This window comes from Calidris pugnax, unplaced genomic scaffold (assembly GCF_001431845.1).
Source record: "Calidris pugnax isolate Ruff unplaced genomic scaffold, ASM143184v1 scaffold24, whole genome shotgun sequence".
NCBI classification, from domain to species: Eukaryota; Metazoa; Chordata; class Aves; order Charadriiformes; family Scolopacidae; genus Calidris; species Calidris pugnax.
The window spans coordinates 296,092-323,696 of record NW_015090922.1 but is presented as its reverse complement, the minus strand read 5'-3'; the positions used below and the strand labels follow the sequence as shown (position 1 = coordinate 323,696).

The following is a 27,605-nucleotide window of genomic DNA, read 5'->3' as shown; positions in this document are numbered from 1 at the left end:
TCTCAAGGGAGGGTTGAAGGAGGAGGGAGCCAGACTCTTTTCAGTGGTTCCCAGTGAGAGGACGAGGGGCAACGGGCACAAGTTGGAACATAAGAGGTTCCACTCAAATATGAGGAGAAACTTCTTCACGGTGAGGGTGACAGAGCCCTGGAACAGGCTGCCCAGGGAGGTTGTGGAGTCCCCTTCCTTGGAGATTTTCAAAACCCGCCTGGATGCAGTCCTGAGTAACATGCTCTAGCTCTGGGCAATCCTGCTTCAGCAGGGGAGTTGGACTAGATGATCTCTATGGTCCCTTCCAACTCTAGAAATTCAGTGAAATTCAGTGAAATTCAGTGAAATCCCAGAGGAGATTGGCTTTCTGTCCCATTTTATCTATTTTTGTCTATTTTATCTATTTCTTTTTCAGTCTAGATGATGCTTTCCCCTGCTTTAGCCTGTGCTGCCCTTTTCTCTGTCCTTGAAGGGGAATTACTGGCTCTTGGGCCTTCCTCTTGATTTGCTGCTACCTCCATAATGAACCTCTCTGTCCAATCCATTTCAGATACATTTTTGCCTGTATGTTTATGGACTTTCTCCATATCTTTCTACCTCATTATGGAAAAAAGCAAACCCTAACTTACTGAAGTATAAAATGAGTGTGTATACACAACTTCCAGCACAGAGGAAGCTGGATTTAATTAATCTGGTATGTTCTATGTCTGTTTTCTTTTTCTAGTATTCGACTGCAATTTTGAATCTCCTTGTGAGCTGGAATATTCCCTTTCCTCAAAAGATCAAGCAACCTCCAACAACGCCTGGCTGAGAGTGAGTGCAGAGGAGATTTCACAGCTACACATCCCAGATGGGCCAGAGAGAGATCACTCTGAGAATACACCTAAAGGTAAGATGAATACAACTGTGTAATGCCTTCAGTATAGTGGTTAGGTATCAAAACAAAAAAACCCCTCTGCCCCCCAAAAACCCCCAAACCTACCAAAAAACTCTCAAAACTCCATCAAAGCAAACATGTTCTCTTAAAATACTTAAGCTACGGTCTTTTTGCCACAACAGACAATGAATGCAAACAGTGTCACAAACAAAGAGAGTCATTCTGCACATGAAGGATCTGGTTTCGTCGAAAGGCAATCTGAATTGTATCTATAGGAAGCAAAATATCCAGTATGGTATTGTGTAAAATCTGAATCAGACTGACCTGTGCCGTGGACAGTGTTTGGATGAGAGTAATACTGTGGTGCCTGTGTTTAAGGTAGCTCGGTGGTTGGAAGAGATTCATAATAGAGCCTGGTTTTACCTCTGCTCTAGGTGCTGTTTACTGCTTGCTTATTTGCAGACCGTTTTAGGCAATATCTTTGTGTCCAGGTCTCATGATTGTATCTGTGAACAGTATAATATTTCATTAAGATTATAAGTGCTAAAAAGATTTTTAGGTGTATTTGTGCTCTTCTAATACTGTGAAAGCATAAAAACTCTCAACATCCTTCCTGCTGCTTGAAATCTCTCCTCATAAGGGTCAGGTGGTGTTGATAAGAGTGGAGCTACAAAATGGAAAGGAGAAGTTGGGGCTACAAGCTTTATCCGGGGAAGGAGAATGTAGAACAAAGAGGTATAGGGGAGAACAACAGAGATTATCAGGGATATGGAACAGTTACTGTACTAGAAAAAATTAAACAGAAAAGGATTCTTTATTCTCCCTGCAATGGTAGGACTTGGAGGTCTACAAAAATGCCCAGTGAAGAGCAGTGGGAAGCAGCCATGAAGTTAGTGGGTGCCGGGTATAGAACAAGCAAGAGGAGAGATTTTTCATACAATACCTGAATAAACTGGTAATAAGATGCATGAATTAATCTTATGGAGGCCAGAATTTTAAAGAAAGATCAAGTGAAATCTTGCAGAATACATTAATCACTGGTTATTTAATTCAATAGTCTGTTTACAGTCCCTGACTCAAGAAGCCTCTATTACAAAAAGCTGGAAGTAAAAGGATCCTTTTCTTAGTAGCCGGCATCAGAGATAGCATTTAACTTTTAAGACCTGGCTCTGACTGCTATGTCTTAGTAGCCGGCATCAGAGATAGCATTTACCTTTGCAGACCTGCACTCTGACTGCTTATAACAGTTCTTTATGCTCAGGCAAATACTGAGGAAAAGTTTCAGTGCCGCTTCGTTCATATTCTTTAATTCTGTTTTCTCATCCATATCAATAGTTTAGTACTTTTCCCCAGACAGCCATTATAAATTAACTTTTAAGGCCCGTTGTTTGAGTGCTGATTTATGGGTAGACCAAGTCATTTTGGTGGGATTTGTGTCATGTAAAGCAGATGGACCACATTTGTGATGCATATGCAAATATCTTCTAATTTTCACATCAAAGAACATAGATGTGCATACTAAATTTCTTACTACAAAGATACAGTTAAGTGAAAATTTAAGGTAAATCAGAATGTCTGCTGCTTGAGAAGGTGGTTTCCTTTTTTCTTAAATTCTCATGCAGACTGGCTACTGATGAAATTTAGGAATTAAAACCTGCTTGTTTTGAATTGAGAAGAGTAGTGATCACTTTCCTGGAGTGGGGAAAAAAAATGGGGAAAACCTGTGAGGAAGTAAATGTATTGTTCCAGGTGAAGGGCCTGGCTGGGTTGCTATGGTGCTGTATATTGTTGATGTATGTTTCTTGTGAATTCTGTTTGGTTATATCTTTGTCTGTATTCAGTCAGTTCTATATGTCTGTCAAAGCAGAAGGAGGGGAGACTGTTGGCTTGCCATGTACCACAAAAACAAGGGTAGTCTTGATTGATGATTTCCAGTTGCCTACTGTGATAAAATTCCATTTCTAAGTCCAAGGTTTTGGGTGGTGGTTTTTTTTTTTTCTTCATCTGGAATATAGGCAATTTAGCAGGACACAAGCTTCAGCTTGTGTTTCTGTCATTATGAGGGCCAAGTACCCAGTGTCACATTGCCACCCCACAAATCTAAATCCATTCAGTCAAAGTTAGTTGTTTGGGGTGTTTTATTTGCTTGCTTGTTTGTTGTTTGTTTGGGTTTTTTGTTTTTGTTTTTTTAGATTATCATAGTCAGTGGTAATTTAATCTCGAGTCCCTCAGTAGAGCTGTGGGTCTGCAGCTCATAGATGACTGTAACTCTTATGCGTATAAAGACTCATTTGAAAATCAACACTTGGAGCTAGCATCTCTCTATTTTAAATCACTTTAATTACAGCTGCTTGGCACAGATAGTTGTGTGGTCTGTTTCAATCTGAAATAATTAAGCACAGTAATTCCAACCCCTACTGTTTCCTGCAAATTGTACTTCCAATTATCTCAATCTCATTTCATCTCCTTTGCAGACAGTAATGCACAGAGATAAACAGATAGCGTAACTAGATTTTGGGATGGTTTAGCTCATCCTTGTCACTTGGCTATCAAGACATGTCAAGACGCTGATAGAGACAAATGCCTTGGGTATGATTCATTGTGCTTCATAGAAGTTTCTGTAAAAGGTTCAGTAGCAAAGCGTTGGTAGATCTCCCAAAGAGAGACATTGGAACAACTTCTGTATTTTCCCCCCCGTCCCTGCAGCATGATGTATCAGTCTGAAGGAATCGGAACAAATCGCTGTGGATCAAGCTACCCAGAGGAAGAACTAGTTTCAGGTGTTCCAGCATTTGGTTGCAGTCACATCTGAGTTCTCCACTCACTTGATGTGCTCAGCATGTGGTGTCACACAAATCAGGGGTTGAGAATCGAAATAGATGGTGAGGTGGCAAAGTTCGATATGAAATTATTCAGGGTAAAAGATTGGAGGTCTGGTTTGCAAGGAATTGAAAAAGGATGTTTAACCGGATAATAGTGGCAGGTGAAATTTCATGCAGATTATTTGAATTGAGGTGGTGGAAGAACCAATCTGAGTTTGGCATATATAGGCAGAGATTCTGAGTTAGCTGTAATCACTTAGGCTGATTTTGGGGTAAGAACAGAGCTGTGAAAACATCAACTCAGTGGGAGTCACAAAGTAAATGTGATGTTGGGACTTACTGGGAAGGGAGTAGAAAATAGGAAGAGTCTGCTGTAGTATAAATGTGTGGGGCAGCTGTATCTAGAACACAGCTTTCTGTTCTGGTTCCCATGCATCAACTTTCCCACCTGTACAAAATGACTTTTATTAAAAGAATGGACACAAGGATGATCTAAAGTATGTCATGGCTGTCTTCTAGGAACAGTTAAATTAACTAAGGCTACCCTGCCTGCAAGAGACAGCGAAAGGAATACATGGCAGAGTTTTATAAAAATCACAGGATTTTATAAAATCTTTATAAAAGATGTATAAAGGTTTATAAACTCCCAAGACTGAAAAGATGAGTACAGAAGGAGTGTTTGTTATTTCTTCCAATACAGAATTGAATGACATCAAATGAAAGTAGATGTCAGGTTTAAAACAAAAGGAGATCCGTCCATATGTAGGAAAACTAAAACTGTGGAACCTTTTTCCACAGGGTGTTGTTGGTGCTAAAACCTTCTACAGGTGTACAAATTATCAGGATACACGCAGGGAAGAAAAATAGTTACAGCTACCAAATTCTCAATTTTTCTGGAAAGTCCTCACACAATAAATCCCTGAACACCAGGGGTGGGGAAGTACAACTTGCTCTCCCTGTATCTAATGTATCTCCATCCATCTGGTTTCAGAGCCAGATGTCTGAAGTTAATGGATCTTTGGTCTGTGCTGGTAGGGCTGGTGTGGTGGCATGTCTCTCCCTCACCTCCCAGCCCAGTTTTTAATTCCCTTTGTACAAGGAGAGAAACACACAAAGAATTTCAGACCAATTTGGAGAGTCAGAGAAAAGGTGCTATTTAAACATTTAATATTATTTGCTCTTCTGTTAAAGCCTTGTGAATGATATTGAAACATGCAAAACTATTTGGTATTTGGTAGGAAGAACTGCAGGACTGTCTGTCTGTAGAAATATACAGAAAGGAGGTTGTCAGGATACTTTGTGGGGGTTTTTTTGGAAACGTTGTGCTAGAATGCTTCATTCTCATCCATTGCCCTCCATCTTGTAAGTGGACCAGGGGGTTACAGAATCACTAGTGGGTCTTCCAGGGAGGCCCTGTATTGTACATGAAGATTTGCTGGAGCTACTAATATTTTCAAGTCGAACTTATGTAACTTTCTGCAGGATCAGAGATTTAGATTTGCTGGAGCTACTAATATTTTCAAGTCAAACTTATGTAACTTTCTGCAGGACCTTTTTTGCAGGAAGTTAAAATTCCACTGATGTGCTAAAGATTGACAGGGAAGTCTCTACTATTGGGATCTGAATCAGGCCTGTATGTGCTGTAATGAGTAGGCAATTCATTGTGGATTACTAGACTTCTTTTCTTTTAATTCATGAATAAGCAAAAAGATGCTATAAAAAATTCAAGCATTCTGCATCACTGGCTGCATTTATTTATTTGGACAAGTGTGATTAATTCTTAATTATTTATGATCTTTCATAATATATTATACCAGCAAATGTTCTGCAGTCTATCGTAATGAAATATGAGCAATTGGAGATCTTGCAACTGTGGCATTATTTCCTAAGGAGGCAGGTTAGACAACCCAGTTTGTGGTGAGAACGAGAGTGTTTGTAGACCAAGGAAGTTGCACTTTGCAGCAGTGTTGGACGTATGTGTTTGTAATGTTCTAGTGAAGGAGTCATTTGCTTCTCTGACAAACTTGAGATGGGTCAAACCAGCCATCAATTCTGTGCCTCTTGACTCTTGGTTCAAACCCAGAGTTTTCTGGACTATGGGGGCCTCTGGGATACAGCTCTGAGGAACAGATCATTTAACATCCATCCAAAAGTGTGCCTTTCCAGAATTCATCTCCCCTGTTACCTTGTTGCAGTGCTTCTGTTTTCCTGCCTCTGGGGAGGCACTGGCTCAGCTTCCCATCAGCAACGTTGCGTTGCTGTTGCCCATGGACTTAGGTGTGAATTCTTGACTTGTGCTCCACATCTGGGAGCACAGTTGTGGCCTCCTTCCAAGTCAAATTTTACAAGGAAGAGGAAGAGAGAAACCACTAGTGCAAAGTCAATCTTGTGTATTTAAGGAGGAAGGACCAGCAGCAGCTGGTCACAAACTGGATCCACATCTGTGCTTGATAAATGTCAGCATAATCTGTTTCCAACCGTAAATGCAGTTTTAACCTTGAAGGTTTAGAGACTTGGCCACTCCTGGCTATGATCAGCATAATCTGTTTCCAACCGTAAATGCATTTTAAACTTGAAGTTTTAGAGACTTGGCCACTCCTGGCTATGGTGATGCGAGTGAGTTGCCTGCTCCTCTTTTAAATCTTGTGATTCTAGATAAAGTAAGCAAATTTCTGCTTCTGTTATCTGAAGATTTCAGGACTGTGAATATATGCAGATACTTGATAAAAATTTTGGATGAAGAGATAGGATGGGGAGGCGTTACCACCATTTCAAATAAGAATCAGAAAAGCAATAAGCCACCCTGCGAATGTGAATACCAATTGAGACAACTCCGTAATGGAAAATGTAGATTAAACTTTCATGAAGGATGGCAGGGGAAGTGGGAGATGAATGAGGACAGTGTCCTAACAAGCCACTGATTAGTTGAATAACTCTTATATAAGTTCTAAAGCAAGAAGTATCTGCACATTGTGTTAATGCAGTTTTGATTTTTGTAATAATTACTAAAGAACTGGATCAAGGCTAAGGCACTGATCATATTAGCAAATAGGAGATAATGAACTGCAGGATTATAAAATGGCTGTTGACTTTAATTTATGATTCCTCAGACAAAGAAGAATGAGGCAGATAATACAAGATAATGAATAATATTTTGTTTCAGGTTATCACTTTATTAACAAAACAGTAGAGTATAAATCAATGTGGGTTTGCAAGAAGTAAGTTGTTGAGAAGTTATTTTTCATGTAGAACTCCTAATTGTTACAAGCTCTTTTCTGCTTAAAATTTCACTAAAAATTGGGGGGGGGGGAAGGGCAGAGGAGGGGGCAAATTTCTTTGAAAAAGATAGCTGTTTACCAGGGGAAAGAATAAAGGGTAAAGAGGGTAGCTGGGCTCATGCTAGACAGACAGAGGCCTTCCCTTTATATTAATCCTCAAGACTGGTTTGAGGATATGCTTTGATCTCACAGAATTGATCTATCTTATGTGTCTTTTAAACAAGATATCAGAGTATTTCTTCTTTTCTTTAGTAAATCAATATATGGGGTTTGAGCTTTTGATAGGGTGGGTTTGAGGAAAAAAAACCAAACAAGCCCAAATCAGAATTGTCTTCTCAGGAGAATTTCTATTTTGGAAGAAAAATGGTTTGTAGCCTATCACAAATTTTGACAAAAAAACTTGCAGACCCTCTTTTTATTGCACCCCTCTTTTTAATGCTGCAGAAGAATATGGATCGTCCTGCTCTGCAAAGATTCAATCCAGATGGTTGAATAGTCCTTGAAAAAACACTGCTGTGGTATGATGCCACTCTAGTTTTCTAATTTATAAACATTCAAGTAAACTGCAGGTATCCTGTGAAGGTTTGTAAACTTTTACACTTTTTTTGTAGTCAAAGTGGGATTCAGTATTCTATTAGTTATTTTCCTCTTTAAGATTTAGCCATTGGGTCAGTGGAAATAATTGTTGTGTGAGAGTTGAAGGATCAGCTACATACCATAAGCGAAATAGTAGAAGAATTAAGTGAGATCTGGAAGCAACACATGGACTGAAAATTATTCATTGATTTAATTGTGAATGAGAGATTTATGAATTTGTAGGGATGACTATCAAGTTCTTTGTGAACAGAGAGGGTTTTAAAATCAAAAATGTTATTTACAGTGAATAGTTGTGGCTGTTCTAGTCAGGACTTAAATTTTGATACTCAACTTGGCAACATTAATATATCAAGTGTTACAGCACAGCCCCAGAGGAATTTATACAACATTAATACATGAAATGCAAACCAAACTTGCTTCCAGAGTCCACTGGGCTGTGAAGAGGAAAAAAAAATGCAGCATTTTTATGGTGGTCAGGTTCCAGCTCGTACTCTGTCAGTACCAGAAATGGACCAGATGTTCTTAGCATTTTGCAGCTTGCTCTTCTCATTAGTGCTACACTTGTGCTTTGTTATTGCAAAATTATTTCCCTTTAATGAGCCTTCTCTAAAGAGGCAAATTATTGTCTCGCTGTAGGACGGTATGTTTGTTTATAGAGTAGGTATGTATTTATTTGGACTGTGGATAAGCACCTAGGTTTGTTGATTTTAGAAATCTTGTTTGTTCATTCCTTAGTTCAGTGAAGACTTGTGTGTAACTCAACATGAAGCACTCCGTTCTGAAAAAAAAGAATTAATTTCAGTGTGCATCAGATGTTCGTATGCTCTAATGGCTTGCTGCATACCTGTGACTAATGCACTTCAACAAGTCTATCCAGAAAAGGCATAGACAATGAAGAATAAATGGGTTGTAAAATGATCTCTTTCTCACTCTTAGAGATGCTTTCTCCTTGGCAAGATGAGGCATATTAAAAGGACAGCTGGAGGGAAGCATATCCTGCTCTTGGCTGTGTTCGACCTTTTTATAGGAAAAGACTACTGGAGTAATGCACACTTGTGATTTTCTTTTATTTTCCCCTCTGCGATGTAGGGGCAGTGTTCTTTGTCCCCGAATGTTTGTGTACATCAGTGCATGTGTGGTGTTTGGGGGTTTTTAAATTGAAATTTTCAGGTGTAGAAAACTCGTATTTATGCAAAGAACATTCAGTGGATTAATAAATTGTTATTTGATGGTTTTAATTTCTTTCTAGCCTGTCTGCTACCTCTGTTTTCTGTATATTTGTTTTTTACCATGCCAGTGACAACTCACACATATGGCTCTGTACATAAAAATAGAATATATGGCAAGGGAGCATCAGCAAGACACTGAAACCCTTGTAGCCACTTGGCTGCATATTGCCACTCCTTAGCAACCATAGGCCAATTATACCCATTGCCAATTATGACAATAACCTGTGCTTCTTTAATACGTTACCTATAAGGCTCTGAGAGTGCTCTATTAAATCAGGCACTTCATACTCTTTAAAAGAGTTGGGAGAAGTGTTTCTCCATGTCCTCAAAGAGAAACTAAAGCACAGTGTGGTTATATCAGTTGCCCAAGGTTAAGTTTTGTTTTTAGCTGTGCCAAAGGTAGCGTGTCTCTTGCACCTTAACAAGTGTTAACAGTTAGGTGAAGATTAAGTTTTCAATATTCCTGTCATTGTTTTTCTGATGAAGTTTGAGTTTTTTAGAAGCAAATCTGTGACGGATAAGTTGGCACTAATGCTTGTGTAGTATCTCATTTCTTGGAAAGACACAACTGAATGTACGTTTTCAGAGGTGTTGCAAGAAGTATCCCCCTAGACATGTTTAACAAGAATTGGCAAAGTTAGAACTGACTGAAGCAGTTTACCTTAAAGCAAAGGGGGACCTATGAGCTTAGCTTTATAATCCTCAAATTTTCTCATAAAGCAGCTTAAATGAAGCATGCTTATTTTATCCTACTCCAAGTAACCACAGAAGGTTGCAGTGTTAAAGATAAGATAGTATGAATTCTGCTTTTTATCTTTTAAAAATAAAATTTTTTAATGCCATACAATGCCTTTTTAGGCAGTCCCAAGCAACTTGCTGAGATGCTAATGAATAATCATCCATTCAATTATGAGTTAGAAGCTATCCCTGAAGTTTCATCTCTTTTCTTTTTTTGCTTGTTTTGAGAGCACAGTGATTAAGCAGATGGGATAATGTATGAACATGAGAATGGCCATAGTGGGAGAGGGAAGCAAACTTGTGGCCAGACTTCCCAGAATATTCTCCCATCCCTAGACACGCTGTGCCGGGTACTGTGTGCTGAGGGGAACAACAGAACATAGTCCTCTGTGTTCTGTGTTAAGTCTGCTGGGTTTCATACTACAATATCTTGTTGTTGATTTGGGATCTCCAATCCTAGACCCTGTTCCGTTGTTGAGCAACGTTGCCTTTCTCGTCAGTGAATTACGTTGTGCATCCCTCTTTGTAAAGAAATTGCTTTCTCTAAGTCCCCTTAAATCCCTTTAGTCTTTCTTGTCTGTCAAATGCAAGCAATCTAGAAATGCTTGACCTTTATCTTTTACCTTCCCTAAATAAACAGCACTTAAAAGAAGATAAATATGAGTGACTGTCTTTTGTTAAAATGAAAAAAAGGCTATTTTTAAAAAAATCATTTTGACTTGGTATTAATGGGTTCATATCTCTTGCAAACCCAGTTGAAAGTCAGCTTTGTTAGCTGAATGCTCTGGTGTCATAACAGAAAAGAGAGAAACAAGCACCACTTAATTCTAAATGGCATTTCCTTAAGAATTCAAGGAAAGTAATAGTGGGCTTTTGGCCATTGTTCTGCATTTTTAGTTCATCCTGTTCCATGGCTGTGAGCAGATCTTTCCGCTCTCCTGCGAGAGGCTCTTTCTAAATTATCTGGTGTAAACATGAGTAAACCAGATGATGAGTAGACTTCTCCAGATTTGAAGAGGTGTTCAAACAGCAGAACCAGGAGGTTTGTTGCTCGCCGTTGCCTGCTTTAAAAGAATAAACCTGATGCAGGACAGGGCTACAAGAACCCACTTTGTGTGCTCCTTGTGATGGGGCTCATCTTGCTGTGTTTGTGTGCTTCCAGTGGGGAAGTGCAAAGGTCGGGCATTACAGGGAAGCATTTTGCTGTGTACCACAGATAGTCATCTCTGGAAGTCATCTGGAGCCTTGCAAGGCACATAAACAGCATGATAAAGGTTAGATCACAACTCCTTTTCACCTGTCACAGTAATTTTGTTTATCAGAGAAAAGCCCCAGCTGCAGAATTCTGGTATTGATTTTGAGCAGCTGAAGGTTCAAGGATGTTCTGGTTTCAAGGTGTTTATTGGGAACGTTGCAGACATAAAAATGCTGTGTTAAAAGTGTTATGATGCAGGTTCAATTGCACTCTCAGTGTTTTTCCCGAAGGTGTGGAAGTATTTGGGAAGGAGGCAGAGGATGGTTTATGTTTGACTGCTCTAAAAAATTACAGCTTTTCAGACTGCCAACTTGTGTCAACAAGGTTGCTTCATTACAGCTGAAAGTTTAATGTGACGTGTAGAACTTGGAATTTTACATTCTGAACTTTCTTGAATTGGGGGAAAAGATCGTTCTGGTAGCCTCACTGCCTAATTACACAGTAGCACAAAACCATTTTCATTCTGTAGGTGTTGGCTTATCTGTCCAGCTGGATCAGGGCAATATATTTAGTGTTACCGTGTCATTGTCAAGTTACGATTCCTGAGGAATTACCAGTTTAGATAACTTAATTAATCTTTTTTTTAATCATCAATTATGGGTTAACAGCAAGTGTGCTAGGAGAAGATACTATAAAACATTATCTATCTTAATTCAGAAACTGTGGCTTCCACCTAGTCATGACCTTTCGAAGACTAAGCAAGCCACAGGGGTATCTGTTAAGCAAGAGTAGATTCTAAACCCGACTACTTAGTAAAGATGCCAAGCCACTTGCAAATTAGTGCCAACAGCTGAGTGACCAGCAACAATTAACATTTTTAATAGTAAGTTTCTTTAAGGACATTTATTTAAGTATGAATATTAGTGTAAATAGGTAGCTGGTTGTCTTATCCATCTGTGGAGAAAGGTGAATGGAGGTGTAGGTGGACTTTTAGCTTTACTGAAAAAATTAATGACCTAATTAGAGAACAGAAAATCTGGAACCCAGCTATCTGTAAACCTCCTGAAAAAATAGTGATAATTGTAATGACTTTGAAGCAAGGGGTTACTACAATGTACTGCAGGCCTTTTCAAGGTTGGGGGTTGACCTGCTGCAGGCAGTTTGGTCTGTGGTCAGCCTGCAGAAGGAATGATTTTTGGTAATGATTGTAGGTCTTTTCTGTCCAAGGGACTCAAGTGCTTTTTCTTGTCTGTAAAACTAAATTGAATATATGGACTTCTGAAATATTTGGGCTGCTTGGATTCAGCAGTGTTATTCCTGATTGCCTTAAAATCAAGGAAAACTCAAGAGTTGAAAGTTAATATGTTGACTATTTAGAAATTGAGTTTGGGCTTCCATTAACACTAAAGCTTCCGCTCTGGTGTAGAGCGGATGGATTTGCCAGAACTCGGTGACAGGACTAAGGGGTATTTCACTGCAGATAAATCTTTTGGGGGCTGACAGTCAGGTTTTCCTTGTAGTGGCAACATCATACTAAACCTAATATTGCTTTCAATAGTATTAATACTATGCATTTAAGTGTTCAGCTGAGATGTTTGGGGAGTGTATCTCGTGGATGAGTGCTGTGTGAAGCTGAGCACTTCCAGTTCTTTTGACTAATTATGGTGTAGAAGGTGCCTGTCTGAGCAGGGAAGAGGAAACATAGAAGTGTGCTGGAGTAGGGGCCAGCGCTTGAGTGATCTTTGTCACTCACTGTATAATGAAAATACAAGACAAAGTGTAGTTGAAATAACTGAACTGAAATAACAAGACAAAGTGTAGTTGAAATAACTGAACTCGAACCAGATGAGGTCCCTCATCCGGGTGTAAAGCACTGCTCAACTCAGGGGAAGAGGTTTTTGCGTGGAGGAGTTTTGCTGGAATATCCCTGAAGTAAGAGGCAGGAATTTACTCTGTGGAAAGGACGCATATTACAGACAATGCCCTTAGTCACTCTCTACTATGTTTTTTTTCCTATCTGTATGAAATGGTACATTTCAGAGTGCTTTGTGGGTGGGCAGGTGAGATGTAGTGCATTAGAGCACCAAATTGATTACTACATGCCTTATTTAATGCTTTATCCATTAACACTTGGGGAGGGTGGGGAGCCAAAGACTGACCCTGAGAGTGAAGTTGTTAATGTGCATTGCAGCAAGAATGACCTAAAGGACTTGCAAAAATTAACTAACTTGTTGGTTACTTACTTAGTTACTTGGTATGCTGCTTTTATCAGCAAGCCAAACTTTTTTTAATGATACTGAGTTATTGAACAACTATTCGTAATGCAGACTGCAGAAACTTCAGCAAATTACAGATTACTCTCAGTCCTGCGATGTAATCAAAGCTTTGTCCTTTTTTTTGGTAAAAATCTATTCTGAAAAGCACTTTCCTATTCCCTCCTCCTCCTCTGTTCTTTAACAGTTATTGTCCTCTTGTTCTCCTTTGAAAGCATCTTGGGCTTGCAGGATGAAGGGGTACAGACTGCAGGAAGTGGCATTTGGGGCATTTTGCTAGCCCAGGTGTATTTGCAATGGGCTTGTTTGAGAAAATGCTGAAGCAGTTCCCTGTTTCTCATCATCCACCTAGAAAGAGCATGTTAAGCTGAAGTCTGGGATGTTCCTTAAAGTCTGACGCTGTCGCAGGGTGATAACAGATGCACGTTGTGTCACTGGCAGCCTTGCTGCAGGTATGAGACCAAGCATAGCAACAGCTCTTTTTTTTTTTTTCCTGCCTTTTTTTTCCCTGACTTTTTTTTTTTATCTGCACAGGGCATTTCTGAGTGTGATCCAGTTAATCACCTTTCATCCCTTACAGTGTTGGTATTAGACCAGCAACTTAGATCAACAGAAGCTTGACAACCTGTACTGCAAGTTTGTGAAATAAGTTCAGGAGGGAATGGGCATTATATTTTGTGAAGTCTTTTGCAATTTGGAAAATGATATTAAAGGAGTGGTGAGACTCATCATTTTATTTCTATTCAGAATCAAAATGTAAACTGATGGCACGTAGCTCAGGGAGAGGAAAACTAAGAGAGCACCAAAAAGGGTATGTCATGTAGAAACAGTAGCCTATCTGGTTACTGGAAAATCCATGCTGTAGAGTTCTGTCCTGCAGAGGACCACTATCTGCTGTGTGACAGTAAAACCTGCAGGGAACTTCTGCGCATTTCTTAGGGCTACTCAAATACTTAGACCATGTGCTTAAGGACTTGGTTAGATTGAAATACAAATCTTTTCTTCTTTGCAGTATTGGGTTCACAGACCACATTAGGTGTTTGACAGGATGTCATCTCTGCCACTGAGATCTGCACTTGGGCCACCACAGAACGTATTTATAGGACAATGACTTCCCACTGTCCCCAACACAATGGTGTTTCTGCTCCTTTTCGGGTGGAGATAATGACCATAAAGATTTCTCCCCTGCACCATCTTTGGTCTATAAAGCACTAGCACTGGGAACAGAGATAATTTATTACCTTTCCCAAACTACCAGATGTCTCTTTAATTGATGGGAATCTTTCTACAATCACTTCTTTTTTTTCTTAAAATAAATATTGCTTTTGAGGAATTTTCCCCCAGTTGACAGCAACTTAATGAGGGGTTGTGACTTTGTAATCAATTTTAATTATTGTGTGGTTAATAGGACTAAAAATAACAACTTCAACTTTGATATTGGATGATTGATTTGTGAAGCCACTTGTAAATAATTGATCTTTTGTTGCCTAAAGGTTTTTCTGTAAGTGCTTTATAAAGAAAAAAAGAATTCAGGCAAATATTTCAGCAGCTAAAGCACATATAATATAATGTGTCATAGTAACCGCTACTTTCATAATTGGGTGTTTTACTAGTTAAACCAGGAAACTCAAAATCAGTATTTCTAGGAGTTTTTTCCCACTCCATCATTGACTCAGTAGGAATATTATCACATACAGCAGCCATTTTGTCCCCCAGTTTGCCACCGAGCAGTACTCTCTAAAATAGTCAGCAGACTCTGTCAAATGTTATAATGCTACTGGTAAGGTTGTTTTACAAAGAGAGAGTAGAAAATTGCATCATCCTGTTATTTTAAGAATACATTTGCCCAGTTTACAGATGACAAGATGGGTTTTTTTTCTGCACTGGTAACAGTCTGAAAGACCAGTTTCTTTTGTTTTTTTTTCCTAGTTGTCAGCAGTACTAGAGGGTCTCTGGCTAGGTCTTCGTGCAGCCTGCTCTTCTGTTGTTGAATAATAACTGAAAATTTTACTTTAATACTTGAAGTAGAGGGGCATCCTTCTTCATTCCCAAAAATTATCAGCCTTGTGGCATCAGAGATTTAAATGACGTGTTAGAAGAAGCCTGTTTGCTTGCATGTATATTAAGTGAGGTGAGAAAGAACAAACCCTTTTTGGATCATTGTTGTTTTTTAGAGCAGGACCACATTCTCTATGTTTGCAAAGTACTTTGAGTTCCTTCAGAGGGAAGGTGCTATAAGTTACTATTACTGTTCTGTATGTAAGTGATAGTGGGTCGTTCTGTTCCTTGGCAGTAATGGGACAGTGAAAATGGATTATCATTAATGTCAGCAAATATAGTTATAACAATGTTAAACCCATATCTTTGTGAAACTAAATGAGATTTCTCCTAACACAGCTACTTATTTGTATTCACTATGCATTGCCCAGACTACCTCACTATTCTTAAAGCAACTACCAATCACCACAAGGAGTCAAGCAGACGCTGCATTCTCCATAATTACAAGCAATTTTCCAATTGAATTATCCCATGATTTAATTCCTTAGCTTGCATCTGGAGAGCGTCAGCAATGTGCAGCTGTTTTGGCTTTGAGAATTAATTGTTGCTAAATGCATTAAGAGTGGTCTTGCTGCAGTGATTTCAGAAAAGAGTTAAATCCCAGCTCACTTCTGGATTAAACTTTTACTTCTTATATCCTGTTCTCTTGACTCAACATCATGATACAGGCCAGAGGTTTTAGTAGCATTTGTCTTGGGTAGTTGTGAATCTTAATTCAAAGTAAATATGTTTAGTCACTGAATTGAAATCCTATTACAATGAAACACGAACTTTAATAGAACTATGCCAGAGTCAGTAAAAGTTGGAGGGCTGGAAATTAATGCTAAATGTTAGTTTATGCTGCTGATCTGACTGCAGAGCTATGGTTTGCAAAAGAGAGAGAGGGTAACTTTGGAAAGTCCAAAGTTCCCAGTGAAAGAGGTATGATTTTTCATGTCACAAGGTTCTTTAGACCAGGTACTTCCGATACAGGAGGAGCATCTTAGTCCTTGAGGGAAGGGTAGATGAATACTTAGACTGGGAGTAGCATGTGTTTTATTTCTGAAATCAGCAAAAGAAATAGAAGGAATATCGAGAGCTTTGTGAAGCTGAGATTATCGTCAGGGCTTTCCAGGGTCTGTTAGATTCCAGGGAGAGCAGATTTTTATCTGAAGTCCCAAATTCTTTTTCTCTTTCTTTTCTTTTTTTTTTTTTTTCATTAATATGAAGACTGTCTTATGAAAATACACCATGGTATTTTAGGATTCTTAACTCCTGTGGGTTAATGAGAACATTCTTGAACTGTCTTTAGTTAAATAATGATACGAAGAAGATACAGAACTTGTAAAGCCTACATTAAGTTTCTAGCTTTGACCTGTGGGACCTTTAGATTGATTATTTAATGTTTAGGCCCCTGTTGTAAACAAATACTTTTTGTGATATGTTGTTGATATAAAGCACTTCCTTTATTATCTGGTTTTATTGCATTTATTCAAATAGCAAAAAAATATCCAGAGTTTTAGCAAGAAAATATTACTGTTAAATGAATATGGTTAAAAGATACCCATCCCTGATAAGTTGAGGTCATTTATCCAAAGCTCTGGAACGTGATTAGGTGGCTAAATATAAAAAATTGGCTAGTTTAAGAGCTCTGAGATCCTGCAAACCCTGTTTATGTGAAATGTTTGACATGTATGGGGAACTTCTCTGAAAGCTTGACTGTTTCCATCCAGGTATTTGGACAAGTTTGTACCATCCTTTACACTAAGTCAAATTAGTTTCTGGGTAAGACCCTAAACTGCCTTAAGGTAACATACCCATGTTGAAATTCAGTGGTTTTTCTATTCATTGAGAGACAGATCCTGCATTAGTATACCTGTTTATGAAGAAAATTAATTAAAGGAAATTATTTACTTAATACCTGCAGGATATTTGATTTTACACTACAATATAAAGTTTCTAATTAGATTAATGACTGTGAATTTATATGAACCTGAAATACAAAATAAGTTCTGTTTATGTATTGTATATATTTTCAACACATTTTAAAGATACTGGTTTGTAGAAAGTGTTACTGTTTCAGAGTGTGTACAGAGGTTATCACGATTCTGGATCTGACTGCTTTCTCAAATGAAATTTATCTTTGCCTAGTGATAAATATTCTATATGTTTACTTGGGGTTGGTTTTTTTTTTTTTAGACTGTAGCAAGGTAATTGGTATTATGCTGAATCAAATCTACAAAGAAATGGAGAGTCCAGTCCTTTATCTTTTTTCTTTTACAATAGAAGAAGGGGGGTGGCAAGCACCCTGCTATAAACACTGTGCTTTTCAAACACCTTCCAATGATAAGGACAAGTAGGTTCTGATTATATCTGAATGATATAAACGTGATTGAGTTTGCCAAATGATTATGTCTGGCTCAGGATTTCTCCTTCCAGTGAGAATCATATTGTGCAGGTTTAATGTAACCAGGACACTAAGGCAACAAGCAATTGAATTAGCTGCTCCTTGCAGAAGTTTCCTTTGTTCTTGCCCAGAAAGCAGCTTTCTGTAGGGCTTGTCTGCAAAAGAATTTCACACTGTTGTTTTTATTCCTTAAAGGAAGGCTTAATTTGGGACCAGGAGCAAATGCCCTGAATGAACAACTTTCGTCTCTTAACCGATAAATTTTGTTTTGTTTTTCTGTTCTGTGGCTGGAGATGTCTTACCCTGTTCCTGTACAAGTGAAGCATTGTAGTTGTGTTTGGAAAGCCCGTGTGGGCAATTGCGGGCTCTTCACAAGCTGAAGAGAGAAATTCCCAAAGGAGCAGCAGTGAGAGAGGCGTAGGATTGTTGGACCAACCAATACGAGGATTTGTGAGTCATTGCCGCTCGACAGCGCGGAGAACACGGAAGCGGTGGGATAAACGCAGCCACGTAGGGTTGAGAAGCATTGCTAATATAACAGTAAGGCAGAATGTGATGCCTTCAGGGCTGGAGTCCCAGAGGGGAAAACTGTAGCAGAAAATGAAAAATCTTGTACATGGAGCATAGTAAGAATTTCTGTTCTAAGCAGGGGTTTTATTGGCTGGAAGTGGAGGTGGGAAGAGAGACTTGAGAGTGTCTGATAATTGCCACAGCAGTCATCGGTGAGGCTGGTGAACATTTTCTGGAAGAGAGAAAAATATGCTATTGCTATTGTATACACCAGTAGCTGCCCAATGCAGAGTGCTGTGTACTGGTCTGGGCTGCTCTGTTTGAGAAGGGTATAGAAAAGGGCTGCTAAAATGGTGCTTAGGGAACAGAGATCGTGCCACACCAGATGAAATTACAAAAAGGCTCTCTTTAGTCTAATGATATGAGGAGTAGATATTGGTGTTTATAAATACATTTGAAGAAAGAAGTGAAAGTGTTGAATTATAGAAGAGAGATGAAGGAAGAGGAAGTGTTGACCAAGGAACACATGAACAAATCCAGGCCACAAATTCATTTCTCGTGGAAATGAGAAGATTACAAAGTGTCAGAGCTGTGTATTTGCCTTCCAGTGAAGGGAGCCAGTAATCTACCCAGTTTTAACATAGCACTTGAAGAGATGAAAGAACTGCCTTTGTTGATATTATTGTTATGTGTATGTCTTGCTCTAAAGTACTTACTGTGGTACCATCTGAATTGTCCATAAGGCAATTATTAGAGCAGGATTGCTCTTCCCAGCTGTGTTCTGCACCTGTACAGAAACATGTTGTAAACATCTGGAGCTTAAATCATGCAGATCCTGTAATAAGTTGCCAATCTTCAACTGTACCCTGTCCCACACCGTTGGTAGCGCTGTCAGTTTTGGCAGGGACACCGTTTGATACAAGTGTATCGGCTCTGACTTGCCATTGCTGTTGGGATGATGGGTTTTCTCTTTTCAAAAATCCTGGGTTTATGATTTTATTTTCATGTGGATTTGGATGTCTTGAAAGGCAAGCAATTTGCTGCATTTCCCTTTAAATCACAGAATGAAAGGGGTGCCCTCACCCCACAGAAGAGGGTGGCAGTAAGCCACTGGTGCTGTTTGCTTAGCTACACTGTGAAGAAGTAAAAGCAGGCACTTGACAGCTGCCTTGGTTCCCCTAAGTCCTCCACCAGTCAAACACTGCACGCTGCACCATTTATGTTTGGGAACTGAGCAGTTAAGGATGTTGTATTCTAATTACCTGGCCAATTATGTGCAGTGCAAAAGTCCCCGCTGGTACTGCTGTGATAGCCTGAACTGCAGACAGCCTTGTGATTAAACTGTCCCTCGATGATGAAGTCGATAATTAACAAGAAGGCATTTTGCTGAGTAGTGAACAAAGTCAAAGAAAGAACAGAATTGAGTTTTCAGTGCTGTAATATGGTTTTAATGATGCTCTTCTCACGGATGAGAATTGTCTCTGACCTCCCCTGAAATTAAAAATGCATACCCATGTGCAAAAACGTGGGCCTGATTTCTTTACACAGAACATAAGTTTGATGATTGAAGGGCTGGAGAACCTACCCTGTGAGGAAAGACCGAAGAAGTTAGGTCTTTTCTTCCTGGAAAGAGAAGGCTCGGGGTGTGTGTGTTTTCACAGTATTCCAGTGCTTAAAGGGCAGCTGCAAAGCGGACAGAGGCTTACTCTTCACAAGGAACCACATGGAGAAGACAAGGGATAACAAGTACAAGTTGCACTGGGAGAGGTTTCACCTTGACATAAGAAAGAATTTTTTTTTTTTTACAGGAAGAGCATTCATGCACTGGAAGAACTTCTCCATTGCTGGTGGTTTCAAGGTGTGATTGGACAGGATGGGAGATAATCTCATGTAGGCTCCCTTTCCCACAAAAGGTTGGACCAGATGGTCTTTTGAGGTCCCTTCCAACCTGGGCTGTTCTGTGATTTTGAATTTTAACTGGGTAAAGCACCTAAGCAACACGGGTTTTTTTCTGTGATAGCTTCATCCCAATAAAATCCCAGGCAGCCTGTGCCAGCCCTCTTGAAGAGTATTCAGAGCTGAGTGTCTTTGGCCTTTGAGTCAGTATGTGGAGTTCTGTGCTTTCAGCCCTGAAAATTTGACTGCTGCTGTTCAATGGTGTCTAAAGCAAAGTGGGAATTAGACATTTACTTCTCACAGTGTTAAGTCTTGTATGGATAGAAAGCCACACGGGTCATCCGTGTCACCCTGGCATGAGCTAGGAGTCAGGTAGACAGAAAAAGCTATTCTCCATTACAGCATTTTACTTGAACTGATTTTTTTTAAATGCCTGCTTGAGCTGTTCTCTTTGGAGTTGATTGGCTTTTATGGAGGGCTATCCACTTAGAAAATTTAATCCTTGTGAAGATGTCAGCCGAGAAAAATTGAAATACTCTAGAGACAGCAATTTTTTTCCTTAGAAAATTCAAAATATTAACAGAAGTAATTATTGTGAATGAGCAAATGTTACAAGTTATCCTCAATGTGGTGAACATAATAAAATTATGGTAACTATTTTAAATGAACTAAACCTGGATTTTTTATTCTTGCTAATAGTTGTAGCAAGACAACTTAAAAATATGCACGATATATAAACATCATTTGGGCTGCTAAAAATTAGTTTTGTATGTGGAACAAAGCATTTTCCTTCTAAAAAATATTAAGGAAAAGATTGAAAAAGTTGACTGTGAGGCAGCAATGTGCCCTGGTGGCCAAGAAGGCCAGTGATCTCCTGGGGCGCATTAAAAAGAGTGTGGCCAGCAGGTTGAGGGAGGTCATCCTCTGGATCCAGCCACATCTGGAGTCCTGTGTCCAGTTCTGGGACCCCTACTTCAAGGAGGACAGGGAACTACTGGAGAGGGTCCAGCAGAAGGCTATGAAGATGATCAAGGGACTGGAGCATCTCTCTTATGAGGAAAGGCTGAGAGCCCTGGGGCTGTTTAGCCTGGAGAAGAGAAGACTGAGAGGGGACCTTATCAATGCTTACAAATATCTAAAGGGTGAGTGTCGAGAGGATGTGGTCAGGCTCTTCTCAGTGATGCCCAGTGACAGGACAAGGAGTAACGGGCACAAACTGGAACACAGGAAATTCCATCTCAACATGAGGAGGAACTTCTTTCCTTTGAGGTTGGCAGAGCCCTGGAAGAAGCTGCCCCAGAGAGGATGTAGAGTCTCCTTTTCTGGAGATATTCCAAACCTGCCTGGATGGGTTCCTGTTCAGCCTGCTCTGGGTGACCCTGCTTTGGCCAGGGGGGTTGGACTAGGTGATCTCTGAAGTTCCTTTCCAGCCCCTGCAATTCTGTGAATCTGTGATTAATTTCTGTCTAAACAAAAACTTCTGGCAAAGATCTTTCAAAGAGAAGAAGCAGCTAAATCAAGGGCTCTATGTTCCAACTAATGTAGTTCATAAAAACAGCAATCATCATTTGGTAAATTAGTACCTGAAAAAGTGTTGACAAAACCAGAAAGTATAATGTAGTAATTGCATGAGGTCTGTGGGTACCAGATTATTATGGCATTGAGATTATTAGATAAATTAAATCTGATTAGTTTTATATGTTTTTTAGATACTGTGCTTAGATTCCTCATGGTTGAACACGGTGCCATCTTCTGTACAAGAGGAACGTGTCTTCCTCTGGATTTTGAGCAGTATTTTCCTTAGGACAAGCACTTTTGAGTTCTTGCGTGTAGCAGCTTCTACTTTGGTGGGGTTTAATGGCCTTAAAGGCACAGAAACTTGCATCTGATCTCTCTAAGGTGTTACTAGGTCATTCCTTGACTTAAGAAAATTAGTGGAAATAGCAAAAACTGTAGAGAACTTCTACTGTTACAGCAGATATACTGGCAAGTTCAACTTACCTTTAACCAAAAGCAAATAGAAGTAATTTCCCTTAACATCTTAGATCTTTGTGCATGTTAACCATCTATATCATACATGACATCAAAACTAGGCTGGACTTTTAAAAAGAAGAATACTTACCATGAAGTTTCCACTATCAAAGCTAGCTGCAGGTCCTCAAATGTGATAACATGTTCTTGTTCAATTCCATTTTCCTTCCCTGTCTTCAACTTGGGACAGAAACAAGCGAATATGAAGTGTATTAGCTCAATTCAGTAGGAACCCAGGCTTTTCTTTAGAGGTGCCTGAAAATGTGGGGGAGAAATTAGCATTTCTTAAGTTGTAGGAAATTTTTCTCATTATCCTACGGATTTTCATCAAAGCACAAAAAATATTTAGGTGCTCAGACTTGTTTTTTTTCTTTTGATTGTTGTAAGCAATTAGGTGTCTAATGGATTGTTTAGGTATCTGTGGATTGTACAGTTAGAGAAGCTTCATAAAATGACTTGTCTGCCCCTGTAAATTGTTAGGGATGAAACCAGAATCTCCTACAGGTGCTAATTTTGAAGAGTCTGGGAGTTAATCCTGACCTCCAGTGAACTAACCTGTGGGGAGGCCCTAATTTCGGAACAACAATGAGAATATTTCTAATTTTATTTGAGACTGAAGATGAGAGCTGTCATGCCATGCAACTAGCATTTCATCACATCTGGGATATTGCTGCAGACAGTAGCTCTGTATCATACTGTTTGGGGGACTCGTGCAAGAGCCACTCTAATGTGTACGCACGGAATAAGCACCTAAACCCAGCTTCCAGCCATGTCCAGGGATGGCTTCCGTCGTCATAACCAATACACAGATCTCCCTAGAGCTGTGGATATTTTTATCTCTCTAAAAAGCTAGTTATTTCTGTTTTTTTTTAAATCTTTTTAAATTTTTTTTGAATGCTCTTGGTTTCAATACTTTATTGCAGTGAGTACCAGAAGCTAATAGTGTGTTCTATAAAAGGTTTTTCTTTTATTGGTTTTCAAACCAATACATTTCAATGGCTAGACTTTTCTTCCTCTTAATGTTAGTAGAGATCTATTTAACGTGCAGGAAATTGTGTTCTTGATTAAAAAAAAAAAAGTCTAAATTTACTGAATTATTTTTAAAAAAGCTTTCAGAATCTGACTCTCCTTTATCTCCATGGTATTGAGATACCTGAGCACTGTTAGATACTTAACAGCCTGTAAAAAAATACCTGTCCATAGCAGATGTGTGCTATTTATTTGTGCTTTTTCTTTAAGCCTTGCCAACTATGATTAGAATGTTTTATACAAATGTTTCTTTATCTGGACAAAGCATTTCACTGATTTGGTGGACTTCTTCCATAGTTTGCAAAGTGATTTGTGCTTCCCTTTTGACTGAAGCTTAGTAAATCTGCTAAAATGCATTATTGTAATATTTTAATGTGTATGAGTGCTTCAGATCTGTGGTACTTGAGGAGCTTGCTCTTGAAGTAGTGCGGCTTAATTCACTTCTCAGGTGAAATAACGTATTACTTTTAGATCACTCTTTATTAACTACCTGTCAAAGAACTCAGATAAAGGCCATTAATTGCCATTTTCAACAACATGATTTTAGCTGGTCACACTGATTATGCAACTGGTACGTTATTTTATAATTGACAGTATATTTCTAACTACTACACAAAACTTGGTTGTAATTGATAAAAATTAGAGGCAAACGTAAGGGTTTTTCAAGCTATAAAACTGCCTTGGAGAGCTGGAGCTCCTAGAAAGTTAAAGAAGTGTCTTCCATTATTCAAAATAAAATGTGCCTGGAAGGCACTGATGAGAGGGACAAGGAGCTACATTACCAGGGAAGCTGTTTAAATAGCTTTAGGTGGACTCCCACTTGTGCAGTAATTCTGGCTTCACCACTTAAGGATTGCTCCATGCTTTTACAAAATGGAGGGATGGGAATAAACAAAAGTAAGTAATGATTTTAGTCTGCATATCTTATTTTGCATTTGGTAATTGAAAGGACATGCAAAAATGTTGAGGGATGCTCTGAAAGCAGAAGCCTAGAGCTCTGGCAACATCAAGATGCAACAAAGTCCAGTGCCCAGCACTAAGTCTACACTAACTTTTCAGAGTATCAGAACTCAAAAACTTGGCATTCGTTTGCTATAATTTTATCTGGTGGTTAGGAGTAGACTCATTACTCTGGAACTGCAGAGGGGAATGAATCAACATAGGAGCCTTGTAAGAGACAAGTAACTAAGTTGCTGGGGAAACTGGGAATTGTTCCTAGTAATCTTGTTTACTAGTAAATGCTGTAGTCTGTAAAAGCAGAAACATTTTCCTCTGCCAATACAAATTCATTAGTTTGCAATTTACAGTGTAAGTTGATACAAAGCCAAATTCTACAAGAGCAAAGTTTATTTGCAAAGAGATTGTGCCATTGGTATTGGTAGCTGACTGACTGGAGAGCATATTCTCTCTTTTCTTGAAATTCTATTAAAAAACCTAAATAAATGTATGTCAATTTGTTCCTAAATAATAAGTTTCATAAATGGTACAAAGCAGAGAAGGTGGCAACAGATTTACGTACCCTAATGTGAGACAAACAGTATTTCTCAAGAGTTGTTCAAGGAAAGGAGGGAGACTGGAGAAGCAGAGGAGAGAGGTTGGAGTCACAAATTGTGAACTGTTGGTTTTAATACAACTAATAGGGTAATGGTTTTAAATGGGTAGAGGAGAGATTTAGATTAGATACCAGAAAGAAATTCTTTCCTGTGAGGGTGGTGAGACACTGGAACAGGTTGCCCAGAGAAGCTGTGGCTGCCCCATCCCTGGAGGGGTTCAAGGCCAGGCTGGATGGGGCTTGGAGCAACCTGGTCTGGCGGGAGGTGTCCCTGCCCATGGCAGGGGGGTTGGAACTCATCTTTAAGGTCCCTTCCAACCCAAACCATTCTATGATTCTATGATCTGCTGCTACAGTGTGGAGCAGGGTTGTCAGGAACAAGCAGATGTGGTGACAGTGAGATTTATTCCAGAGGAAACGGCCTTCAGCATAAGAGCTGTGGAGTTGCAAACATTAGGACATCACAAATGAAAAAGGGGGCAAGGCCCTTCCCCTCAGTGGCATAAAATGAGGGCAGTGACTGCAAATGAAGTGTTATGACAACTTTCTGGGAAACCTTCACTGGGATACTTCAGGACATATACAAAGGTATGTGCGTTTTAGGCACACGGCTTTGGACAAAAGTCATTTATACATCTAAAATGTCTTAGGAAAAGCTTTTAATGAAACAACATGGCAGGGTTTGGTGTTAGAGTGAAGACATCCTTAGCTTCTAAAACCTCCAGTAAAATTAGCTTTTCTGGAATCACTGTCTTTTCAGGGAATCACTGTAAAAAAAAAACCCAAACAATTTGCATGAATGATTGAAAGTGTTTAGAGTCTATACTTAGACCACAAGTGTTTAAAATCTCTGCTTGTAGCTATTCATAGTTTCCATGTCCTTGGTATCTCTTTAAAACAAAAGCCCCAAATAATCTCTGTGTACAATGTAGCATCTTATGTACTACGGAAAGAGAAGTTTTCTAAATAACTGTATAGGAAATCAATATAAAATGGCAGAAATTTAATAAATCCTTTGTTGGAGATGCAAGAAGAGTACAGTCAGTCACATGGATTTATTTTTGATGGAGGTGGAATATGTTTAGGTAGCACAGTATGCATCCTGTAGACTAATTTGTTTTGGTTTTTTTTTTTAACATCACAAAATTCTCTTGTGTTTTCCTTGCAGAAATGTCCCTTAGGGTTTCATGGAAAGAAGCCCTTTCCACTGCATTGGGTTTCATAGCAATCACCAGTAGAAATACCATTCTTTGCTACCTTTCAGAGGGCTTGGATTGACTTGTAATCTTTCTTCACTGAAGAGATATGTGTGATCAATCTATCCCAAGAGCAGAAGGGGAAAAAAACATTTCTTTTTTCTGTTTTTTGAGTAGCAATCCCATCCCTGGAAAAAGCTCACACGTTATAGCTGGCTTGAATCCTTTCATTGTTGTGTGAAGTTGTGTGGATCAGTCCTACTTTGGACCATCCTGGGGCATCCTGGGTACCCCCAGACAGTCTCCTGCTTTGTCTCTGTAGCTGGTTCTCTTTTGTCTGTGATGCATTCATCATCATTGAGGGTTTTATGCTTATTATGGCAATTACCAGTTCTTAAGTTGAACTATATTTGTAGCTTAATAAAAATTCATGATGGTCTCTGATAGTTTAGATAGCTCGATCGTTTTCTGAGAGAAAGGACATTAAAATACTTTAAAATTGTATCTGTTTTACAAAAGAAAGTGGCCTTTTCTTAAAGGATTCATTGGAACTCGACGATCTTTAAGGTCCCTTCCAACTCTAACCGTTCTATGACTCTGTATACTTTACTGTACAAAGAAAGTGCTATTAAAGTGAATGATTGGGTGTGTTTTTATTAATAATTCAGAAGGAAATAGTCCCAGTTCTAATTGCAGTCCTACCTAGCAAATCACAGCATTGACATTTGTAATTCCATATTTCAGCTCATTGGCCTCAAAATAAGAATGTATGTACTGGCGGATTGGGCTATTACAGGACTAAACTAGGAAAAACTGCAAAAATCTTTTAGTGGACATTGTTTTAAGTAAAAGAGAGCTTATGTAATGTTATTTTTTTTCCTGAATATAATTGCATTGTTCCTTAATTTTCTCCATTTTTTTCTAATGATTTCTTTTCAGCCTGGTAGTGGCACACCTGCACTGTCTCTGCATTCTTAGAAGTCTGGGAAGCACTGCTTCCAAACGTTTTTATCCTGGTACTGCAGAGCAGTTTAAATAAGATTGAGTATTGATTGAGGTCCTGGGCTTTTCCCCTGTACCACGCTGCTGCATATGTGATTATACAGAACCATAGAATGGTTCAAGTTGGAAGGGACCTTAAAGATCATGGAGTTCTAACCACCCTGCCATGGGCAGGAACACCTCCCACCAGACCAGGTTGCTCCAAGCCCCATCCAGCCTGGCCTTGAACCCCTCCAGGGATGGGGCAGCCACAGCTTCTCTGGGCAACCTGTTCCAGTGTCTCACCACCCTCACAGAGAAGAATTTCTTCCTGAGATCTCATCTAAATCTCCCCTCTTTCAGTTTAAAACCATTACCCCTTGTCCTACAGCTCCCTTCCCTGGTCAAGAGTCCCTCCCCATCTCTCCTGATGGCCCCCTTTGGGTACTGGAAGGCTGCTATAAGGTCTCCCCAGATATAAAGAAATCAAGCCCACACTGTGGTTTAAAAATCTTTGGGATGATTGCTAGGGTTTTCTTAATGTGTAGGACATTCTTCAAAGTTCCATTTAAGGGATATTGCTTTTTGTGGGTTTGGGGTTTTTTTCCTTCCCCAGAATGTGGGTTTAGCAGTCACTTGCCTTTTGGTAGACTACCAGTCTTTTTTTGTCTTCATACATTAGGAGGTTCGTATCGCCGGGGAGCAGTAGTGGGAGTCTTACTGACTGGTAGGAGGAGTATTTGAAGTATGTTGAAGTCAGCCTTCAGAGAGTTTGCATTTGCAGGCTGTGGTTTTAAGCTTGGGAAAAGCTCTTGCGAGACATGATTGTCTTGACATTTGATTTAATGTATGAGGTTCTTATAAACTGTTTTAAGTAGTTAAAGATCATAGATACAATCCAACTAAATTAATACCATCATGTATAGCAGCAGCAGGGTAGTTTATATAGTAACAAAGCACTAAAAT

At 39.3% G+C, this 27,605-nt stretch overlaps 1 protein-coding gene across 1 annotated transcript in view; it reads left to right on the top strand.

Moving 5' to 3' along the window:
• Nucleotides 1-380: 380 nt before the first annotated feature.
• The window catches only part of ALK (anaplastic lymphoma receptor tyrosine kinase), a 234,102-nt gene continuing 206,877 nt past the window's right edge, over nt 381-27,605 (top strand). Inside the window, exon 1 of the mRNA XM_014951272.1 lies at nt 381-880. Coding sequence (XP_014806758.1) covers nt 688-880 — 193 coding nt within the window. The 5' untranslated portion in view covers nt 381-687. The remainder of the gene's footprint in view (nt 881-27,605) is intronic.